At 36.7% G+C, this 18,760-nt stretch overlaps 2 protein-coding genes and 1 long non-coding RNA gene across 3 annotated transcripts; all 3 read left to right on the forward strand.

Moving 5' to 3' along the window:
• The first annotated feature begins 3,825 nt into the window (after positions 1 to 3,825).
• Positions 3,826 to 4,723, forward strand: LOC107555205 (uncharacterized). Its single transcript, XR_001605144.1, has 3 exons — positions 3,826 to 4,200; positions 4,454 to 4,525; positions 4,661 to 4,723. It is a non-coding gene; the product is annotated as an uncharacterized lncRNA (long non-coding RNA).
• Positions 4,724 to 5,325: 602 nt separating this feature from the next.
• On the forward strand, positions 5,326 to 11,274 carry rnaseh2b (ribonuclease H2, subunit B). Its single transcript, XM_016237923.1, has 12 exons — positions 5,326 to 5,700; positions 5,954 to 6,025; positions 6,161 to 6,268; positions 6,390 to 6,466; positions 6,549 to 6,663; positions 6,771 to 6,835; positions 6,930 to 7,032; positions 7,112 to 7,193; positions 8,677 to 8,722; positions 9,633 to 9,710; positions 9,942 to 10,052; positions 11,179 to 11,274. The coding sequence occupies exons 1-11, from the start codon at positions 5,637 to 5,639 to the stop codon at positions 10,050 to 10,052; spliced, it is 921 nt and encodes a 306-aa protein (XP_016093409.1). The 5' UTR covers positions 5,326 to 5,636; the 3' UTR covers positions 11,179 to 11,274.
• Positions 11,275 to 16,712: 5,438 nt separating this feature from the next.
• On the forward strand, positions 16,713 to 18,554 carry LOC107555206 (uncharacterized protein CXorf21). The gene is made up of 2 exons (XM_016237924.1): positions 16,713 to 16,820; positions 17,699 to 18,554. The coding sequence occupies exon 2, from the start codon at positions 17,699 to 17,701 to the stop codon at positions 18,518 to 18,520; it is 822 nt and encodes a 273-aa protein (XP_016093410.1). The 5' UTR covers positions 16,713 to 16,820; the 3' UTR covers positions 18,521 to 18,554.
• Positions 18,555 to 18,760: the final 206 nt, after the last annotated feature.

Raw genomic sequence — 18,760 nt, forward strand, 5'->3', positions numbered from 1 at the left:
TAAATCTGCTTATTTAAAAACGCAGTAGGCTACATTTTGTAAAATGGCACACGTTTATGTATAACAGCTTTAAAACAAATCAGTTTGCTATCTATCACACAATAAGACAACGCAAAATAAATGATGGACGCCTCCAACTGTTTCATCAAGCCTGCGATATTAGTAGCCTACCTTCTAGTTTGAGCTTTTTATCCTGTTGAAAGTAAAAGCCTGGCTCGTATCATAGTTTTTATGATACATTTTTAAATTACATTTTTAATACAATTAATATTTATGCCGTTTTACTAGTGAAACAGTCAGATATTTGCCTGTTTTCGTTAAGATTTTCATTCTTTTAGAGATAAATCAAATCATCTTGACTCATTCTAAACACAATCAATCAATCTGCTGGTATTTTACAACGATTTGATACGTTAGTAATAGGAGCAATTGTAAAATAAAAGTTTGAAGCAATAATATAATCGTTCTGCTACATAAAAATGCATAATCCTCGGATTTCAAGCTGCTGCAGAACAAATGAAAATGTAGAGTAACGAAATCACTTTCAACGAATGAATTTATTAACTAAACACGTTGCCTGCTCGAATGACTAACGAATAAGTTTGTATCCTTTCATTTCCTTTTGTTGCTTCCAAATATGAAAATACATAAATTCCGTGTATGAAAATACATAAATTCATCATCACATCCATATAGTAAATCTGCTTATTTAAAAACGCAGTAGGCTACATTTTGTAAAATGGCACACGTTTATGTATAACAGCTTTAAAACAAATCAGTTTGCTATCTATCACACAATAAGACAACGCAAAATAAATGATGGACGCCTCCAACTGTTTCATCAAGCCTGCGATATTAGTAGCCTACCTTCTAGTTTGAGCTTTTTATCCTGTTGAAAGTAAAAGCCTGGCTCGTATCATAGTTTTTATGATACATTTTTAAATTACATTTTTCATTTTTACTACCAATAAATAAAAATAAAAAAAGTCCAAACAAATTTCCTGTCGCAGCGACTCAAATGATAATAGATCCAATAGATCACGCTCAGTTTGACTCATCAGACCTCTAGTGACAGACCTGTAATGTCAAAACACGACATTCTCAACGTGTTCGCCGAAAATGAACACCGACGAGCTGTGGTCATTTTATGCAATGCATCTCTGTAGGTTGCCCCTCCTACTAAAAGATCATCCTATAAATTGAGATGGACATCTGACAGTATAAATAATGCACACATTATTAATAAGTTAGCGCGTGACTTCAATGAGTGATAGTAAGATTACACGATGTCAACCCCTGTTTGTGGAGTTGGAAAACATTGTGTGGGCTATACTTTGCTCCTGGGAGTGTGTTAGTGTGTGTGCAAAAGTAAAACTAAAAACCCCTGTAAAATGCCACTATTTTCTTTACAGCGATGTTATGGGAGCATGTTAATGTGCAAGGTGTGTTTGCCTAATTTTGCATGTGTGTGGGAGGAGGTAAGGCTGAGATGCAAAATAAGAATCGTTATTCTGATCTGTTCCATCAACGAGTTTATAAAACAGAGCAACAAGTCAGATGTGTTTAACAAGCCTGAGCTGAAATGTCACTGTATGCCTTGAAGTTGTGCCACGCTATTTTTGCCAACCAGATTTCATTCTGTCTGTCTCTTAGGACACTAGTGGAGTTACTCAATATTGGTGTCTGTGTCATATCTCTGTGGAAGTGAGAAAAAGAACAGAGAGAGTGCAATGAACCTCATAACTTATAGTTAGGCCTAGTTTTTTTAATAAACAGATTGGTACATGAGTGATGGTAAAGACATGTTAATCAGAATAATATTTGAAAATGTTTAGAATTCATGTGATATTAAATAAGATTTGAAATAGATTAAAAATCTAAACTGTGATGGACTTTTTGTTTAGAAAATGATGGCATCTGACAACTGAATATATGCAGTATGTATATAGCTTCTCTTTGATGGTAATTTATTGTACAGCTGGGATGTCCTGGAGCCCCTCCTCCCCCTCCACCATGTCCTTGCTCAGCAGACCTTGGTTGACCTGAATACCTCAGACTTATAGCAGAACAGGGGGTCCCTGATTCTTAATCAGCAGCACATGAATGCACACGTATAGACTGTGTCAGGACATGTCTTGGTTAGCTGTTTTAATGAGTGACACAAGTGCAAAAAGACACATTTTCCCTCTCACACAATACGAGATAAAGTGAGTGATAAAGACAGAGGGAATGGTCAGACATGTTAAGCTGAGACACAGTCTGATGAAGTAGCCTACAGACTCAGCGACAACAGTGTAGTTGTAAGATCCTGAAAAGCAAAAGAGAAAAGGAAAGAGCAACTGTATGCATCTATGGATTCTACATCACAGTCAACATATACCGCTCAACATATAGGCTACTGCTTTATAAGCCATTATAATCTCTGTTCATGCCATTTTTTTTAGAGCATTTGTTATTTTTTATTGTACTTTGTATTATTTTTGACCAATTTTAGGCTATTTCCCGTGTCATATAGGCTATGTTTATTGTAGGCTATAATGTTTAAATGCTTTGATTATTGTAGGCTAATCTGTTGTGCCAAAAAAAGCTTCTTTCTGACTGATATAGCTAAGATATAAGATCATTATGACGGCTTAGAGCATGTCTAGGACGTTCATACAGGTAATAAACTAACAATTAATCCGCAGTCAATTCAGTCGAAGGGCATTACTTTATGCATTTTCAAGACACGGGCGCCATCTTGAGGTCACTGTGAGAAACATACATTTTGTATGGAGGATGCCATGTCTCATGTTTACTCTTTTTTTTTGTGCTGAAATTCGTTCATTATATTAAATGTATTGTCTGTTGGTCACAAATTGTTGAGACATGGTATAAAACATGTCCCATAACTTAACCTGCGTTTAAATAATGTATATAAAATACTTTCACTTAATTTCCACATTGAAATAGTTCTTATCAGAAATGTAGCCTATTATGACATAATTTGTGACCCTGGACCACAAAACCAGTCTTAAGTCGCTGGGGTATATTTGTAGCAAAAGCCAAAATTATAGATTTTTCTTTTATGCCAAAAATCATTAGGATATTAAGTAAAGATCATGTTCCATGAAGATATTTTGTAAATTTCCTACTGTAAATATATTCAAAATACATTTTTGATTAGTAATATGCATTGCTAAGAACCCCATTTGGACAACTTTAAAGGCGAAATATTTCTCAATATTTTGATTGTTTTGCACCCTCAGATTCCAGATTTTCAAATAGTCCTATCTCGGGCAAATATTGTCCTATCCTAACAAACCATACATCAATGGAAAGCTTATTTATTCAGCTTTCAGATGATGCATAAATCTCAATTTCGAAAAATGTACCCTTATGATCACCTTTCAGCCATTATTTCAGTTTTCTCAATACTTCTTATGATATATAAATGATAACATTTTACACAAAATCACCATTCTTTAAAGACAAAGCTGATTTGTTTATCTTTGGGTACAGCGCTTTGGGTTCTGCCTCTCATTTTCAAAGGTAAACAGATTAATCCAGATTTTTTTATATTCACAAAATATTCTTGTCTTTTTGTTTTGTCCCAGTGCTAACGGCAAACTTGTGCTTATATATTACTGTCATTTAGGCGACCAACAGATTGCAAAAAGGTAAAATATGCGACATCCATATTTATATATGTATATCATGTCACGCAAATAATTACGAAACAATGCGAAGAATATTGAGAAAGATCTTCCCAACGGTACTTTTAATGGTGCCAAAAATAAATGTGCTACTATGTCTTTAAGAAATGCTGTGAGACTGACTGTACCATGTTGAGAGAGGGGTGGTTGTTGACGCGGTTTCAAATTAGGCGCTGTTCTCTTTTCACATTTATTAGAGATTTTGGATAAGATTTTTTTTTACTTAAACACACTATTGAAAAAAGTTGTTATATAAGCTTAACCAGACGTGAAGTAGTATCAGAATAAAAGTCACTTCGAGTTTCACACCCTATCTGTACTGTACACAAATATTTGCCGCCATTTTTCTGCAGGCAGAAGCTCTACTAACAGGTCTTGCGCTCTTACATTATCATCAGACAACCTTTTGATACAGTTTAACTTTTTTAGTCAGTCCTTGAAATGACTACTAAAAAGAAACGCTCTGCGCGCTCCGACAACGACAGCTGGGTTGTCATTGCTCCAGGTACCTTACATTTTCAAGTTTATTGTGTTGCATGTTACACACATGTTCTTTCAGAAACATTGTATACGCAGTCTTCATTGCACAACATATTTTACTGAGGCTTTGTAATAATGACAAATGTTGCATTAGTAAGTATGCAAACTTCAGGGTCAGTATAGCTCACCTAAATCTCCATGCTATTCTGTTTTCTTTTAATAAATCTAATCTAATTTAAATGTATATATATATATATATTTTCACCCTTCACTTTCAGATTCAGCACTGGACACAGGCAGGTCTGAAGAGGGTGATCCGTCCTTCATCAAACTAAAGAATCCTGCTACAGGTATTACTATTATATTATATTCAATTAAATTAACAGCAACTTGCAGTTTAGTAGTATGTAGTGGTGATGTCTATCAGAGGTTTATCTAAGTAAACTGCAACTGACTGACAGTTCTGCCTTTATTTGTGAATGCAGGCAGTTCTTCACTGTATCTGTTTGGCTGTGGTGATGTCTGTGTTTATGAAGTAAAAGCCTTTTCTTTTTGATTGTTTTGCACCCTCAGATTCCAGATTTTCAAATAGTCCTATCTCGGGCAAATATTGTCCTATCCTAACAAACCATACATCAATGGAAAGCTTATTTATTCAGCTTTCAGATGATGCATAAATCTCAATTTCGAAAAATGTACCCTTATGATCACCTTTCAGCCATTATTTCAGTTTTCTCAATACTTCTTATGATATATAAATGATAACATTTTACACAAAATCACCATTCTTTAAAGACAAAGCTGATTTGTTTATCTTTGGGTACAGCGCTTTGGGTTCTGCCTCTCATTTTCAAAGGTAAACAGATTAATCCAGATTTTTTTATATTCACAAAATATTCTTGTCTTTTTGTTTTGTCCCAGTGCTAACGGCAAACTTGTGCTTATATATTACTGTCATTTAGGCGACCAACAGATTGCAAAAAGGTAAAATATGCGACATCCATATTTATATATGTATATCATGTCACGCAAATAATTACGAAACAATGCGAAGAATATTGAGAAAGATCTTCCCAACGGTACTTTTAATGGTGCCAAAAATAAATGTGCTACTATGTCTTTAAGAAATGCTGTGAGACTGACTGTACCATGTTGAGAGAGGGGTGGTTGTTGACGCGGTTTCAAATTAGGCGCTGTTCTCTTTTCACATTTATTAGAGATTTTGGATAAGATTTTTTTTTACTTAAACACACTATTGAAAAAAGTTGTTATATAAGCTTAACCAGACGTGAAGTAGTATCAGAATAAAAGTCACTTCGAGTTTCACACCCTATCTGTACTGTACACAAATATTTGCCGCCATTTTTCTGCAGGCAGAAGCTCTACTAACAGGTCTTGCGCTCTTACATTATCATCAGACAACCTTTTGATACAGTTTAACTTTTTTAGTCAGTCCTTGAAATGACTACTAAAAAGAAACGCTCTGCGCGCTCCGACAACGACAGCTGGGTTGTCATTGCTCCAGGTACCTTACATTTTCAAGTTTATTGTGTTGCATGTTACACACATGTTCTTTCAGAAACATTGTATACGCAGTCTTCATTGCACAACATATTTTACTGAGGCTTTGTAATAATGACAAATGTTGCATTAGTAAGTATGCAAACTTCAGGGTCAGTATAGCTCACCTAAATCTCCATGCTATTCTGTTTTCTTTTAATAAATCTAATCTAATTTAAATGTATATATATATATATATTTTCACCCTTCACTTTCAGATTCAGCACTGGACACAGGCAGGTCTGAAGAGGGTGATCCGTCCTTCATCAAACTAAAGAATCCTGCTACAGGTATTACTATTATATTATATTCAATTAAATTAACAGCAACTTGCAGTTTAGTAGTATGTAGTGGTGATGTCTATCAGAGGTTTATCTAAGTAAACTGCAACTGACTGACAGTTCTGCCTTTATTTGTGAATGCAGGCAGTTCTTCACTGTATCTGTTTGGCTGTGGTGATGTCTGTGTTTATGAAGTAAAAGCCTTTTCTGAAGACTTTCGGTCTTGGTTCAGTGGACAGACAGTGCAAAGAGGTAAGCTTTCCTTACAGAACATGAGCTATCCATTCGACATCCATTTACATGCTCAACGTTTAGTAATCTGCTGTTGACATCTAAATGAACTAATTGTTCACTTTTGTATCTGTGTCGTCAGATGGTAGACTGCTGTATGTGACTCCCATTGATCCTTTATTTCTGCTGTTGCCATACATCAGCAGTACTGCCACTGAGGTTAAAATTAATTAAAATGCAAATATTACAGTAAAAGCCATTAAGATGAGCTTCATCTGTAATGACAACACTCTTCCTATAGGAAAAGTTCCAGCCGGCAAAGCAGATGATTATGGATGAGGATTACCCTGGATGCACAAGACTTCTGCATTGCAAACAGGGACTGGATTCCCTTCATCATGTGGCTGATGAGAAAGGTGTGTGTTTGAATCTATAGGCACATATAGGCCAAATTAGTTACAGATACAGTGTGATGTCCAAATTTTGTTGAATATATATAAAAAAATGGAATCCACTTTTTCAGAGGTAGAGGGTAAAAGGTTTCACAGATATAACCAGGAGAAGACCTTGGAGTGGCTCAAGAAAAAGGTTTATAAAATGTTTAACTTGTATAAGAATCATAAATTATATCAACAATGAGTATTTAAGTTGCATTTAAAAATATTTAAAAAATGTATTTCAGGTCCAACGCACAGTATTAAGACTCAAAAAGAGTAACATGTCTGTGGGTGGAGGAGTGAAATCCAGCATGTTCGTCAGAGTGAAACATGAAGATGCTACTGAAGGTAAAAGGATAAATAAATATGGTTGGATTATGTTTGTATGGGTTATTTACTAATGTTAGTGTATTTGTTATTCTTTTAGAGGACTACTTGCGTTATGCACATGGTCTCATATCGGAGTACATCAGTGAAGACCTGAGCAAAGCTCTCCTCAAGCATCTGCAGTATGTACACCTACACTGATCAAACACTGATCGTTCACATCACCTCACAAATAGTGGTTGACCGATATATATTGCCAAGGCCAATATATCGGCTGATATTTGGAATTTTTTTAATTATTGGCATCATCCAGTACATTTTTTCTGTTTGGTGATATACCAGAAGTGGGACTTTTATTTTGACCAGCACCTAAACGCACAACGTTCTCTGTCTTTGTTAGTTTACTATCTCTGTTTAACAGTTTTGATTAATAAATTATTACACAGAACTTAAGGTGCACAAAAAAGTATTACAGCATTGCTTTATTATTAGTAATAGAAAAGCAAAATAGTTATAATAGTTTCTCATCTACTATCAGCATTCAGCAAATACGCATTTCATTTAATCGAGACTTTTTATATCTATATTTTATATTTATATCTTTCATTTCACTAAAATTACAAACTCAAATTCAGAGATCCTCTAAAATGTGCATTGGTAGACTGCATGAACACATGCATAAACACACGTTAATTGTTGGTCCATGCAAATTATTTATTTATTTTCAAATTATACAGTGGTGGCCAAAATGATTAGAACGCAAGTATTTTCACCAGCTAAATGGTTTTAAGTCAGTTATTTCTATCTTTTGCTGTAGTGTGTCAGTAGGAAATAAGTTTACATTTCCAAACATTCATTTTGCCATGAATTGTAATAATCCAGTGAGATTTTTGTTTGCACAAGGAATGGCATGTAGAAACAGAACAAACTGAGACAGACTAAATCCAGAAGAACTGTGGCAACATCTCCAAGATGCTTCAAGAAACCTACCTGCAAAGCTACCTGAAAAACTATGTGCAAGTGCACCAAAAGCTGCTTTAAACACACCAAATGTTGATTTAATTTAGTTAATAAAAGTTGATTGATAAAAGAAATCTATTTATGACATTATTTTTACAGCATCCTCATTTTACAGCATTTTTACACAAGTTCTTCTGGATTTAGTCTGTCTCAGTTTGTTCTGTTTCTTCGTGTAATCTCAGACAGACTGGATGATGATCAGATCAGATCTCTGTGTGGAGCACTGGCTGTTGGCAGACTCCTTGTTTAAACAAATATCTCACTGGATTATTACAATTAATGGCAAAATGAATGTTTGGAAATGTAAACTGATATTTCCTACTGACACACTACAGCAAAATATAGAAATAACTGATTTAAAACCATTTTTTAGCTGGTGAAAATACTAGTGTTCTAATCATTTTGGCCTCCACTGTATAATTTGTAAATGTTATGTAAAATAAATTTTAATTTAATTTCAACAATTGTTATGCATGTATCTATAAACAGTGTGATATCATATATAGCGGTTTTACATCGGCCTTGGCCACCGTGCTCTCTTTTGCATCAGTCATAAAAAAAAGTCCATATCAGTTGACCACTACTCACATTCATATAGTTATGCTTATGTAGTTATAACATTTTTTTTGTCTATTATGTTACAAGGTTGCCAGAGATATTCAGCCCTAAAGAGACAGAGCCGCCTTCTAAGGTACATCTTTCTGCTTGAAATACCAGTGTTTTGTTTCACTATTTGCATGCTACTGCCATGCTTGAATGTTAATAGTTGAATTATGTCTCAACCCTCTACGGACACCTTGGCAATTGAATCACCATTGGCTAGTACATTTTTTAGTTTACTCGCCAGACTGAAATACTATACTATACTAGACTATATATATATATATATACAGGTGCATTCGCTGAAATCAAAACAGGGACGATAATAGGTGAGCACCAGCCAATAAGATTGTCGTTTGTGCATTAGTTCCGCCTACTACCGAAAAACCCGGCAGTTCTTAAAAGCTGAAGAATTCCAAAGGAACTCTATTATTTGTACAGGAAAATACAACAAAGTATATCGTTTACATGTAGCGCATCAATTCTGCATTTTATGTAAGACTCTCGCTCGCTCCTTCTCTTTGCGCGTGTGAGAGAAAGCGACGGCGAGTCGTGCTCCTTCACACTAGAGTTTACGTTACGACAAACACAGGTGCGCTGCGCATCCATTCAAATGAACTGAAAAATATCAGAACGCTTGACGGAGAGTGAAACTCTGAAGCGCTCAGTCAGAGTGTTCTGTGAGTGAAAATATATCTGTGCTAATCATATACTCAGCATCCAACTCACACACTGGCGAGTAAAGTCTGAGCATTTATTAGCCATTGGCTAATATTAGACATCATTTACTTGGTCTTGCTTTACTTGAATTTATGCCTTGTTAATCATTTGCTTTCTGATTCCTATTTCTTCTTAAACTCAATCAGCTTGTCATTGTTTCATGCAGCATCATAAATGCTTTGTTTCTGAATGTAGTTAGAGGAATGGTGTAGTAGTTCAGTTAGATTCAAAAGATCTTTTGGTGGACTTGGTTTTTCTGACTACTGTCTTGCATTTAATAGAAACGGAAACTGTCAGATAAACCAGTAGAGGCTGGGGAAGACTACACCAAGTTCAACAGTGCTGATTTTGCACGAAAAGTGAGTTAGAATCGCAAACACAGTGGTGATGGGATTGATGATACAAGCATTGAAAGAAACGGAATTGCGTGCTACAGCAGATCTGTCCTTTTCTCTCTATGCCAAAAAAAATCATTCAGCAGTTCATGCTTCAAATACTGTTGGTCGTAAATGCATTTCCTGCTTAATTTTAGATACTGTGCTACAGTTTTGATAAATCTAATATTTAAAATATGTTCTATGTTATCTCAGCCACCAAAGAAGATGACTGCAGCTCAGAAGAGTCTTGCCAAAGTAGACAAAACTGGCATGAAGAGCTTGTCCGCATTCTTCAGCCCCAAAGACAAACAAGAGCAAAACTGAGTGAGTGTTTGTATGAGTGTCAAAACGTTTTGCTAATAAAGTTATTAGAAAATAATTTCTGCTCCAATTGATTTGTTTGCCACTCATTATGTGCTGTGCTTAATGCAAAACTGTACTAAAAAAAAAATCTTTCACTTTTGGTGAATTTAATGAATCCTTGTGGAATAAAAGTATTAATTTCTTAAAAAAACATAAAAGTCACTGACCCCAAAATTTAAACGCTAATGTATATAACATTCTTCATTGGTCCATGATTTGAGATAGCAGCTTCAGTATGTAGTAGTTAATTTCCTTCAACTTTATTCACTATTATTTGCTGATAAAGACTCATTGCACCTGTTGTTATTGTGATCTTAGTTTTTATAGTACGAAAGGGTAATACCCAATTCCTGCTTCCTTTTTTCAAAAAAAAAGAAACCTGACATTTTTAGCTCTGGATTCAAACACATGCATCTAGTTCCTCTTTATAGGCTTTAATGCTTTAAAAAACAGTCTCACTAGTAGAAATACATCTGAAGTAGTTAACACAATTGAGCACTCTTTTGCTGCTTAGCTTACTTAACCACAAATCATCATAGACATTATAAACAACAAAAAGAAAAAAAAAAGATTGTACAAACCTACACACTAAGGCACCTAGTACCAGTTTGAGGGATTTATATAAACAAATGTTATAGTAAGGATCCACAAAGATTTACTGTATTAGATTAGACTTGACTTAAATGCAAAGTAGAGGTGTTAGTTTTGCATTTGGTTAATTAAGACTCGCCTATCATAATTAGGCAGTTAATAGCTAGCCCCTTGGCCTTGATGTGTTTTGCATCACTCATATGTCTGATCCCTGTCTAATTATCTGACTAGTTCATCAGATAGGTGATCCTCAGATCCGTGTTATTGTGATAAGGAAATTCCAGTTGCTCTGTCTGGAATCAGTGCGCAGGGTGATTGTTCAGTGGTTACGCTCTGTTAATGGCCTTAAGCGTTTGCTATGGCGAGCTACTGAAAAAGAGATTCTGATCTGTTGTGGATAATTTATGAAGCTCTGGCAGTGAGTAAGCACTGACATAATGTCACAGAGCTTACATCTTCTGTGGGGAGTCAGATTATTCCTTATTCTTTCTTCCAGGTCCAACTTCTTCACGCACATCTGTGAAGTTTTAGTTGTCCTCTGGGCGCAACAAGTGGAACAACTTAAGCAGCTAGTCTTTCTTCTTGAGTTTGGGTTTGAATCGCAGAGTCTGAAAGGCACTCTCCACCACTTTTGGCAGGTGGATTGGGTTTCGTTGCAGACGTCTCCTGCTGCCTGTGCTTCCCATGTCCCCCTTCCGCTGGGCTGCCTGCCCGTGACTGATTTCTGAATCCTTGGGCTGCGACTCCGTCATGGAGATTCGACGAGGATCCCGAAGCACCCAGTTAGAGTGAAGGTCATGCTCGCTGGTACTAGTTGCCACTATAGAAACATTAAAATGGGAGTATGGAGAGAAACCGACATGACATAAACAATAAAAAACTAAGGACTGAAACTAGTTAACCAATTTTTCTATTAAGATGTGCAACATCCCACAATTGCATCTTCCATGCTGCCTTTAGAGTACACTAGAGATTAAGTAATAAGCTCCACACTCACCTATGAAGTCTACATCTGCATGCCCATTGTCCACATGGGGTTTTTGACTTGGCTCTGGGTCACAGCTTGCAATGACTTCATCAAAGAACTGGAGTGTGTCTTCCTCATTTGGGATTGGTGGAGCAGAAGGTTCAGGCCTTGAAGTCTTTGAAATAAGATGATATATATTGTACATGCGTAGTTGCATTGCTTATTTAAACTAACTTCATTAGCACAGGTTCCTTCTAGTTTTTTTTTGGCGTTTTTGACTGATGATAAATTTTAGAGTTTAGAGTTGACAGGAAACGAAGTGGGGGGGTGCTCGAACCGGGATTCGAACTCGAGACGATTGTAGTGCAACATCACTGTATGTCGGCTGTGCTAGAACTGATAAAGCACAAAACTAAAACTGTTGTACCTCTTAAAAATGAATAGCCAAACATCTGCATTGGAATATTCTTAAACAACTCACGACTAGATTATAAATAGGCTATCCTTAAGAGAATAAATCATATACAGAATAAGACTGAACTTATTTATATTTTTTAACACAGAATGCTCAGATATAGGCTAATACAGATTTCAGTTGATAGCAGACAAATTGGCATAACTTGCTTTACTTTGCCCTAACAATGTTCAAAACTTCTATGTTTAAACATGTAAGCCTTGTCCTGTTTCCTCTCACCTGTGCAGCTCTGTTTTGCGGTGGCCGGGGTGCGGGGTTCTTCTTGCGGGACGCGGTCTCTTTGCGCTCGCTGTTCTTGAGGTCGTTGATGCTCTTGGTGTACTGCCGCCTGAGCGCGACCAGTTCCTGTAAGTACTCTAAGCAGTTCTGGTTCTGGGAGTAGAGCCATACTCGGTCCTCTCGGCTCTGGTAGTAGTACAGGGCCGTGCTGGCCTCGACACTCACGGCGCTCACGCTTCGCTTCAGCGTGGAGTCCTGCGGCGCGCGACTGCTCTCCCCCACCACGAGCATCGACGTGCTCCGGACCAGTTTGACGGTGCATGCGCTGTGGTAGTCCTCATTGGGCCTGAACCGGTCCCGTGAGCGAGGTCCAAGGAGGTTCGGACGGAAAACTGCGTTGATTTTCTTAAACATCACAGTCGGTGTTTGGGTGCTGCAGTTTAGTGGTTAAATATCTGAGCTGATATGAGAAAGGATGTTGGTTCAAACCCCACGAGGGTTCTATCACCATTGTGCCCTTGATCAAAACACTTTATACCGTAAATCAATTGAAAAGCTTAAAACACGTCAAAAATTTACTTAGCTTGCTTGCTTGTTTAGTAACCTTTAAATCTGTAAAATTACGTTTATTGGTGATAGTCAGCCTGTTCTGCTTCTCCATATCCCTCTCCACGCGAAAACTTTCTTTATATCTTGAAGAAATTCAGAGCCAAGATGGAGATCTTGTCCATGGTGCGAAGTGCTGTTTTTGATCCAAACGCGTTAAGGACATATTGCAAGCGATGACCATTTCTTGCCGTATGAAAGAAGTCATGGTAGGTTTCTTAGGCAGCCATGGAGACGGGGCGCTTGTAACTCTACACTAACATATGAATAATTAACCAGCGTTAGACATATTAGGCTACACACATGTGCTGGCTATCACAGTTAGCCCTATAATGCATGTTACATCACATGCATTTTCGTATGCATAAAAAATATTTAATCAATGTAGATGTGTGTGCGCACAATTTCAGGATGCCTCGGGTAAACCATAATTCACCCTGGATAAAGGATCTCCTAAATAATAGCTATTGTAATCTATTTACTTTTCTTTCTAAATATAGCTTATAATTCAGAAAAATTATTTAACATTTATATATATGCAACTGACTATAGATAAAAGATGGAAAATGAAAACTAAATTTTCCTAATCCTTTAGTTCAGACAAATATTTTTTTTAAATAATTTTTCCTATAAAGAATTGACCGTTTCTTTCATGTTTTTGAAAGAATTTGCATATAAATATTCTGAATAAAAACTTTCTATAGATATCTTTAAGAAACTAAATAAGCTTATAATTATAAATAATGTTATTTAACATTTACTGTATGTAACTGAATATATAGATAAAAGATGGAAAACTACATTTGTTTAACCCACATACATTAACAACTTAATACAAATTTATGTTTTTAAATATAAAATTAGCAAGCTAAATGTGAACATATGACAATTAGACAATAATAGTTGTTGTTACTAATTTAAAACTATCATAAAAGAATACATTTAAATATATTGAAATGAACTCTGATGTTCTGTGATGCTTTTAGGTTTGACTTGATGGAAACATATTACAAAAGAACTTTGTTTTTCCTGTTACTGAATGACAATACTTTTTTATTTATTTTTTTGCTAAATTATCAGTGGATACATTGGAGACAGATGTGTCTCATATATATTATCAGAACATATTTAAAAATAATGAATTGCTGGGTCTCGGGAAGATAAATGCAAAGATGAGAACAGAATCCGTTCATATTAAACAAATGCTTCAGACACTTGAGCTAGAGCCACTACGGCAGGAAGGCTAAAGTTTCTGGTGGGGTATTGGGTGGACTCTGGGAGCTGTGTGGTCTCCATTAAGGGAGTTTATTCCTTGTGTGTATTGAAGCATATGGATCCTCAAATGCAAACTGTTGTGTGTGTTGCTTCAGGATAGCAATCATACATTTGTGTTTTATTATCTTATTTTTATTCATTTATTATCATTTACTCATATATAATCATACAATCATTTATAAGCATCAGCCATTTAAGGAGGCCTAATTTTTCATTTGATTATTTACATTTAATTATTTAGTGATTTATCTCATTCATCATTTAATAATTTATTCAATAACTATTTTATTATGTTTTATGTTATATTTCTTATTATCTTTGCTTATAGTGTTTCCTATAGTTGTTTAATCTTATGATTGTGGAGTTTCATGAAATGTGTGTTCACGAATAAGAGATGAGAGGGAATATCGCAAATGCAAGGTTTTATGGGATGTTGCTGAGAAGCAGGTTGGTATAACAACACTTGTTACATTTGTGCTGGTCGGATAAAGTCTGAGCATTGAAACTGAGATTATTCAATAAACTTTGCTCCTTTTTACTATCATCAGCTTGTCTATTTTTTCTGCTCTTCTCTGACTTTACTCAGTCAACTTCTTGGCTTTTAGAAGACTGTTAATACAGTTTAGGGTACCAGACAAAACACTGGTTTTGGGTACCGGATAAGACTTGCTGTTAAAGGCACAATGTGTAATTTTCGCCGCTAGAGGGCGCGTATTCAAAATAAACAAAGAGACAAAAGCATAGTTTGGGAGTGTGGAATCATGGGAGTTGTCGTCTTCATCCCCACAGCCGAAGCAATCCGACAGGACTCGGGCAGAAATCATGTTCATGGATGAGCTAATGATTTATTAACGTAGTAGAATGAAGCAGGGTGAGGCTGAAAGCCGTCGAAGCGAAACGAGGCCGCTGGACGAGCGCGACACACGGCTCGAAAGCAGCAGAGCTTTTATTATGCCACAGGCGACTGCTTCCGCTCCTTCCGGTCGTGAGTATGTGGGGGAAAAAGCAGCGCTGTTTTATCATACTAGATACATTCTAAAGTTCTGTTATAATGCTACTCTGTGCGGTCGTCACCGGTCTAATAAAACGCATAACATATTAAAGCGTCTTTTGTGTTTTCATGTTTTCTACCAAACAAAACTAGAAAACGAGGGGTTATGACGTCATTTGCAGGCGACACAATGACACTATGGACACGCTCAGTGTCACTAGTTAAAATTGCATATTTCTCTGGATTTAAACATTCTTCGAAACATTTGCGATATTGTAAGTACACAAGTCAGCAAAATACATAACACTGTTCTAGTGGTTTTTGGATATTTTAATAAAAAAAATCTTACATGTTGTGCCTTTAAGGTTTTTTTTTTTTGAGTATTAGACAACTTTGCTGACTGTTACAGACAAAACGGATATTTTCTGACAGGGTCTTGCATTAAATGCTTTTTTTGTGTGTGGGAAATAGATTAAAGCACAATAATGAACCGGCATGGAAAAAAAGAAAACAAAAATAATAAAAATGGCATGACACTCTCCGAAGGTTGTTGTACACCTTAAAACATAAGAACATTTTATTGACTTTGTGATCTGAATTTTTGTCTGCCTAAATAAGTACTAATTATTTTTAACAGACATTATTCTGAAAACAATGTTCTGCTTGTGCATATCTAGTTAAGTGCATACTGGGAGAACATTGCGAGAAAGCCTATAATGTGCTTGTTCATCAGGTAATCTTTCTTTTTATATAAGATAGACATGAGTAATGAATGTAGGTGATACAGCATTTTGTCACCGACCCTTTAGCCGATTAATCACCGCTACGTGGACGGGTGTTCAATCTACATGTCTAGTAGTGGTTTGAATTACATTGGTATTGGGGAAATGGGGAAATGAAGACTCCCTGTTACATAAGAATCCAAAAAGCTGCAGGTGCAAACGTTGGTTTTAGGGTAAATATGTGGTCTATAGAGACATTTTTCATTCTAATGAAACTGCAAAATATGACAGCTGCATGAAGTAGCGTGAGAGAGTTTAAGAGAAAAAGAATTACAGATTACAACAATGTGCCAATAAATACCCAGAATAGGACTATGGTCCTTCACCTATTAGCACAGACAGTCCTTTAATTCACTACAGTAGCTTTTATGTTTTATATACTTAAATATACTCTCAATTATGGAAATTACCAACCCTCTTAAAAAAGACTGGAAGTCTAGGGGAAACACAGCAAAGGGAGCGGGGTGCGCTTGTCTGAGGTGTGTGGAAATACTCTTAGCCTGTTGATGGCTAGCATATTACACAAATTGCACAGCTCATTGAAGTCTATTGTAATGAATATAACAAGCTTGCATCATGAGAACAGGCATGCATAAATGCACATAAATGTGATTCCAAATTTACATGGAAGACCGAATCTCAACATACTTTCACTTCCTCCCTCAGTGGAGCATAAAACTGAACAAATATAGCATAACTTTCACTTACAGTGAAATAAAAACCATTACAGCAGTGCATAAAAACGGCAGAGACTCAGAGAAAGAGACAGAACTGCACAAAACCACCGCAGCTCAACAATCAAAAATTCTTCAGTAGAAAAAAGGTACGCTTAGGAAACTTTATATATCTATCTATGGTAATTCTCCTTTTGTCACCCATATTCTTGCTGGATTCTAGTCTCGTTAGTTGGTCTGACGTTTTGGGTAATGACAATCATATTAAATTGTGGAAGATGGTGATGCGCATATGAATGAATGAATGAATGATGAATGAATAAGTCCAAGATTCCTTTATATTGGGGTAATGTGAGATGGACTGAGCAATGATATTATATTTTTGCCCATGGGCCAGCCTTGAGATTTCATAAGTCCCACTGTGTGTAGTTTATCTTTAGATACAGTTTATATATGTATATATATAGTTTTCAATTTATGATCATTTATTTTTTAATATACACTTCATTTGAAAAGTTTTAATGTTTTGTAAAGAAGTCTAATATAACATTAATAGTAATATTGTAAAATATTATTACAATTTATAATAACAGTTTTTTTTATTTTTAATGTATTTTAATATTTATTTTAATTCCCGTGATGGCAAAGCTGAATTTTCAACATGAATACATCACGCCAGTCTTCAGTGCCATATCACCATTCAGAAATCTTTTTAAAATGCTGATTTGATGCTGAAGAAACATTTCTTACCGTTTATTTTTTTCATGTGGAAAACGTGATGCATTTTTTCAGGATTCTAAAGAACAGCATTTATTTGAAATATCTGTGATTGAAATTTCTGTGACGTTCTAAATGTCTTTACTGTCACTTTTGATGAATATAATGCACCCTTGCTCAAAGTATTTCCTTCTTTCGTTCTTTCAAAAAAATAAAAATAAAACTTGTAAACGCTGAAATAAACTTTTGAATGCTAGGTCTTTTGAGTTTGAGCGTGAACCGATTTAACTTCTGTCTTTGTGTACTGCAGATGTTGTGTGAAGGTAAGCTGTGGAGTTTGGTGTTTGAAGCTGATCCAGAGTGTGTAAATCCTCCTACGTGCTGTACGGTCATGGCACAATCATTGTCTCCACCGAGTTACCTCGTCTCAGCACAAAGCCCTGTCCACTCATCCCTAGAGAATACAACCCGGACCAAGACCCAGCAGAGCGATGCCCATCCTTCCTCCACGGACCCTGCGGCAGGACGGCAACTCCCCATAGGTGTGGATATCCCCAGGCATGCGGACACCCCAGTAACAGAGGCCTTTTTGGTGCCCTCAAGCTGCCACAGCATCTGCCAGCATTACAGCGATTTACACATTGCTGGTGGCCAGGTGCTGCCGCTCAGCCCCAGCGCAGGGGATGTACAGGGCAATCTCATTCAGGACCCCCACACTGGGCCCTTCCTCCTGTCTGGGGATGTTCCCTCCCCCTCCCTCCTGCCTCCTCTGGTCCACGAGTACAGGAGTTCGAGGCGCTGGAGGGAAGAAAGTGGGCGCGAGCGTCCCTCTCTTTTGCAATTTATCCGGCCTCTCTCTAACTCACAGCTCAACGGCTACCTGGAACAGAAGCTTTTGGAGCTGTACAAGCAGTACCTGACCGAGGGACCTGCGGCGACCAGGCCCGTCATGGCCTCTGAGCTTCTGCAGACCAGCCTGGACCAGATGACTCTCCAGCTGAGCCGTGAGCAGAACATGGAGACGGCTCGGGCCAAAGACATGCTACTCAGCTGCCTGCTGAGAGTCACCAGCAGTTACCAGTCCAGCGAGATCAGCACGCCTCTACTGCAGATCTCCACTGAGACAAAGTGAGTTTGATAGTGGGAAGATATGAAAAGACAGAGGAGGGAAAAAGAACTTTGTGGCAGCAAGACCAAGGAGATGGACTTTCATGTGTAACGTGTAACATGTAATAGTTTGAAACTAGCATGTTAATCAGTGATTATGGAAATGGTAAAGTAATTGTAATTCTGAAAATGCTAATTAAATACAATTTGTAATTCAAATGGTGTTGATTATTTGAGTTCCCACAGTCATTAAAAGTCTGGATAA

This window comes from Sinocyclocheilus grahami, unplaced genomic scaffold (assembly GCF_001515645.1).
Source record: "Sinocyclocheilus grahami isolate Dianchi unplaced genomic scaffold, SAMN03320097.WGS_v1.1 scaffold527.1, whole genome shotgun sequence".
NCBI lineage: Eukaryota > Metazoa > Chordata > Actinopteri > Cypriniformes > Cyprinidae > Sinocyclocheilus > Sinocyclocheilus grahami.

Coding starts and splice junctions, on each gene's coding strand:
- rnaseh2b (XM_016237923.1), top strand. CDS start 5,637: ATGACTACTAAAAAGAAACGCTCTGCGCGCTCCGACAACGACAGCTGG. Junction 6,269..6,389: donor TGGACAGACAGTGCAAAGAG/GTAAGCTTTCCT, acceptor CTGTGTCGTCAG/ATGGTAGACTGCTGTATGTG. Junction 7,194..8,676: donor GCTCTCCTCAAGCATCTGCA/GTATGTACACCT, acceptor TTATGTTACAAG/GTTGCCAGAGATATTCAGCC.
- LOC107555206 (XM_016237924.1), top strand. CDS start 17,699: ATGTTGTGTGAAGGTAAGCTGTGGAGTTTGGTGTTTGAAGCTGATCCA.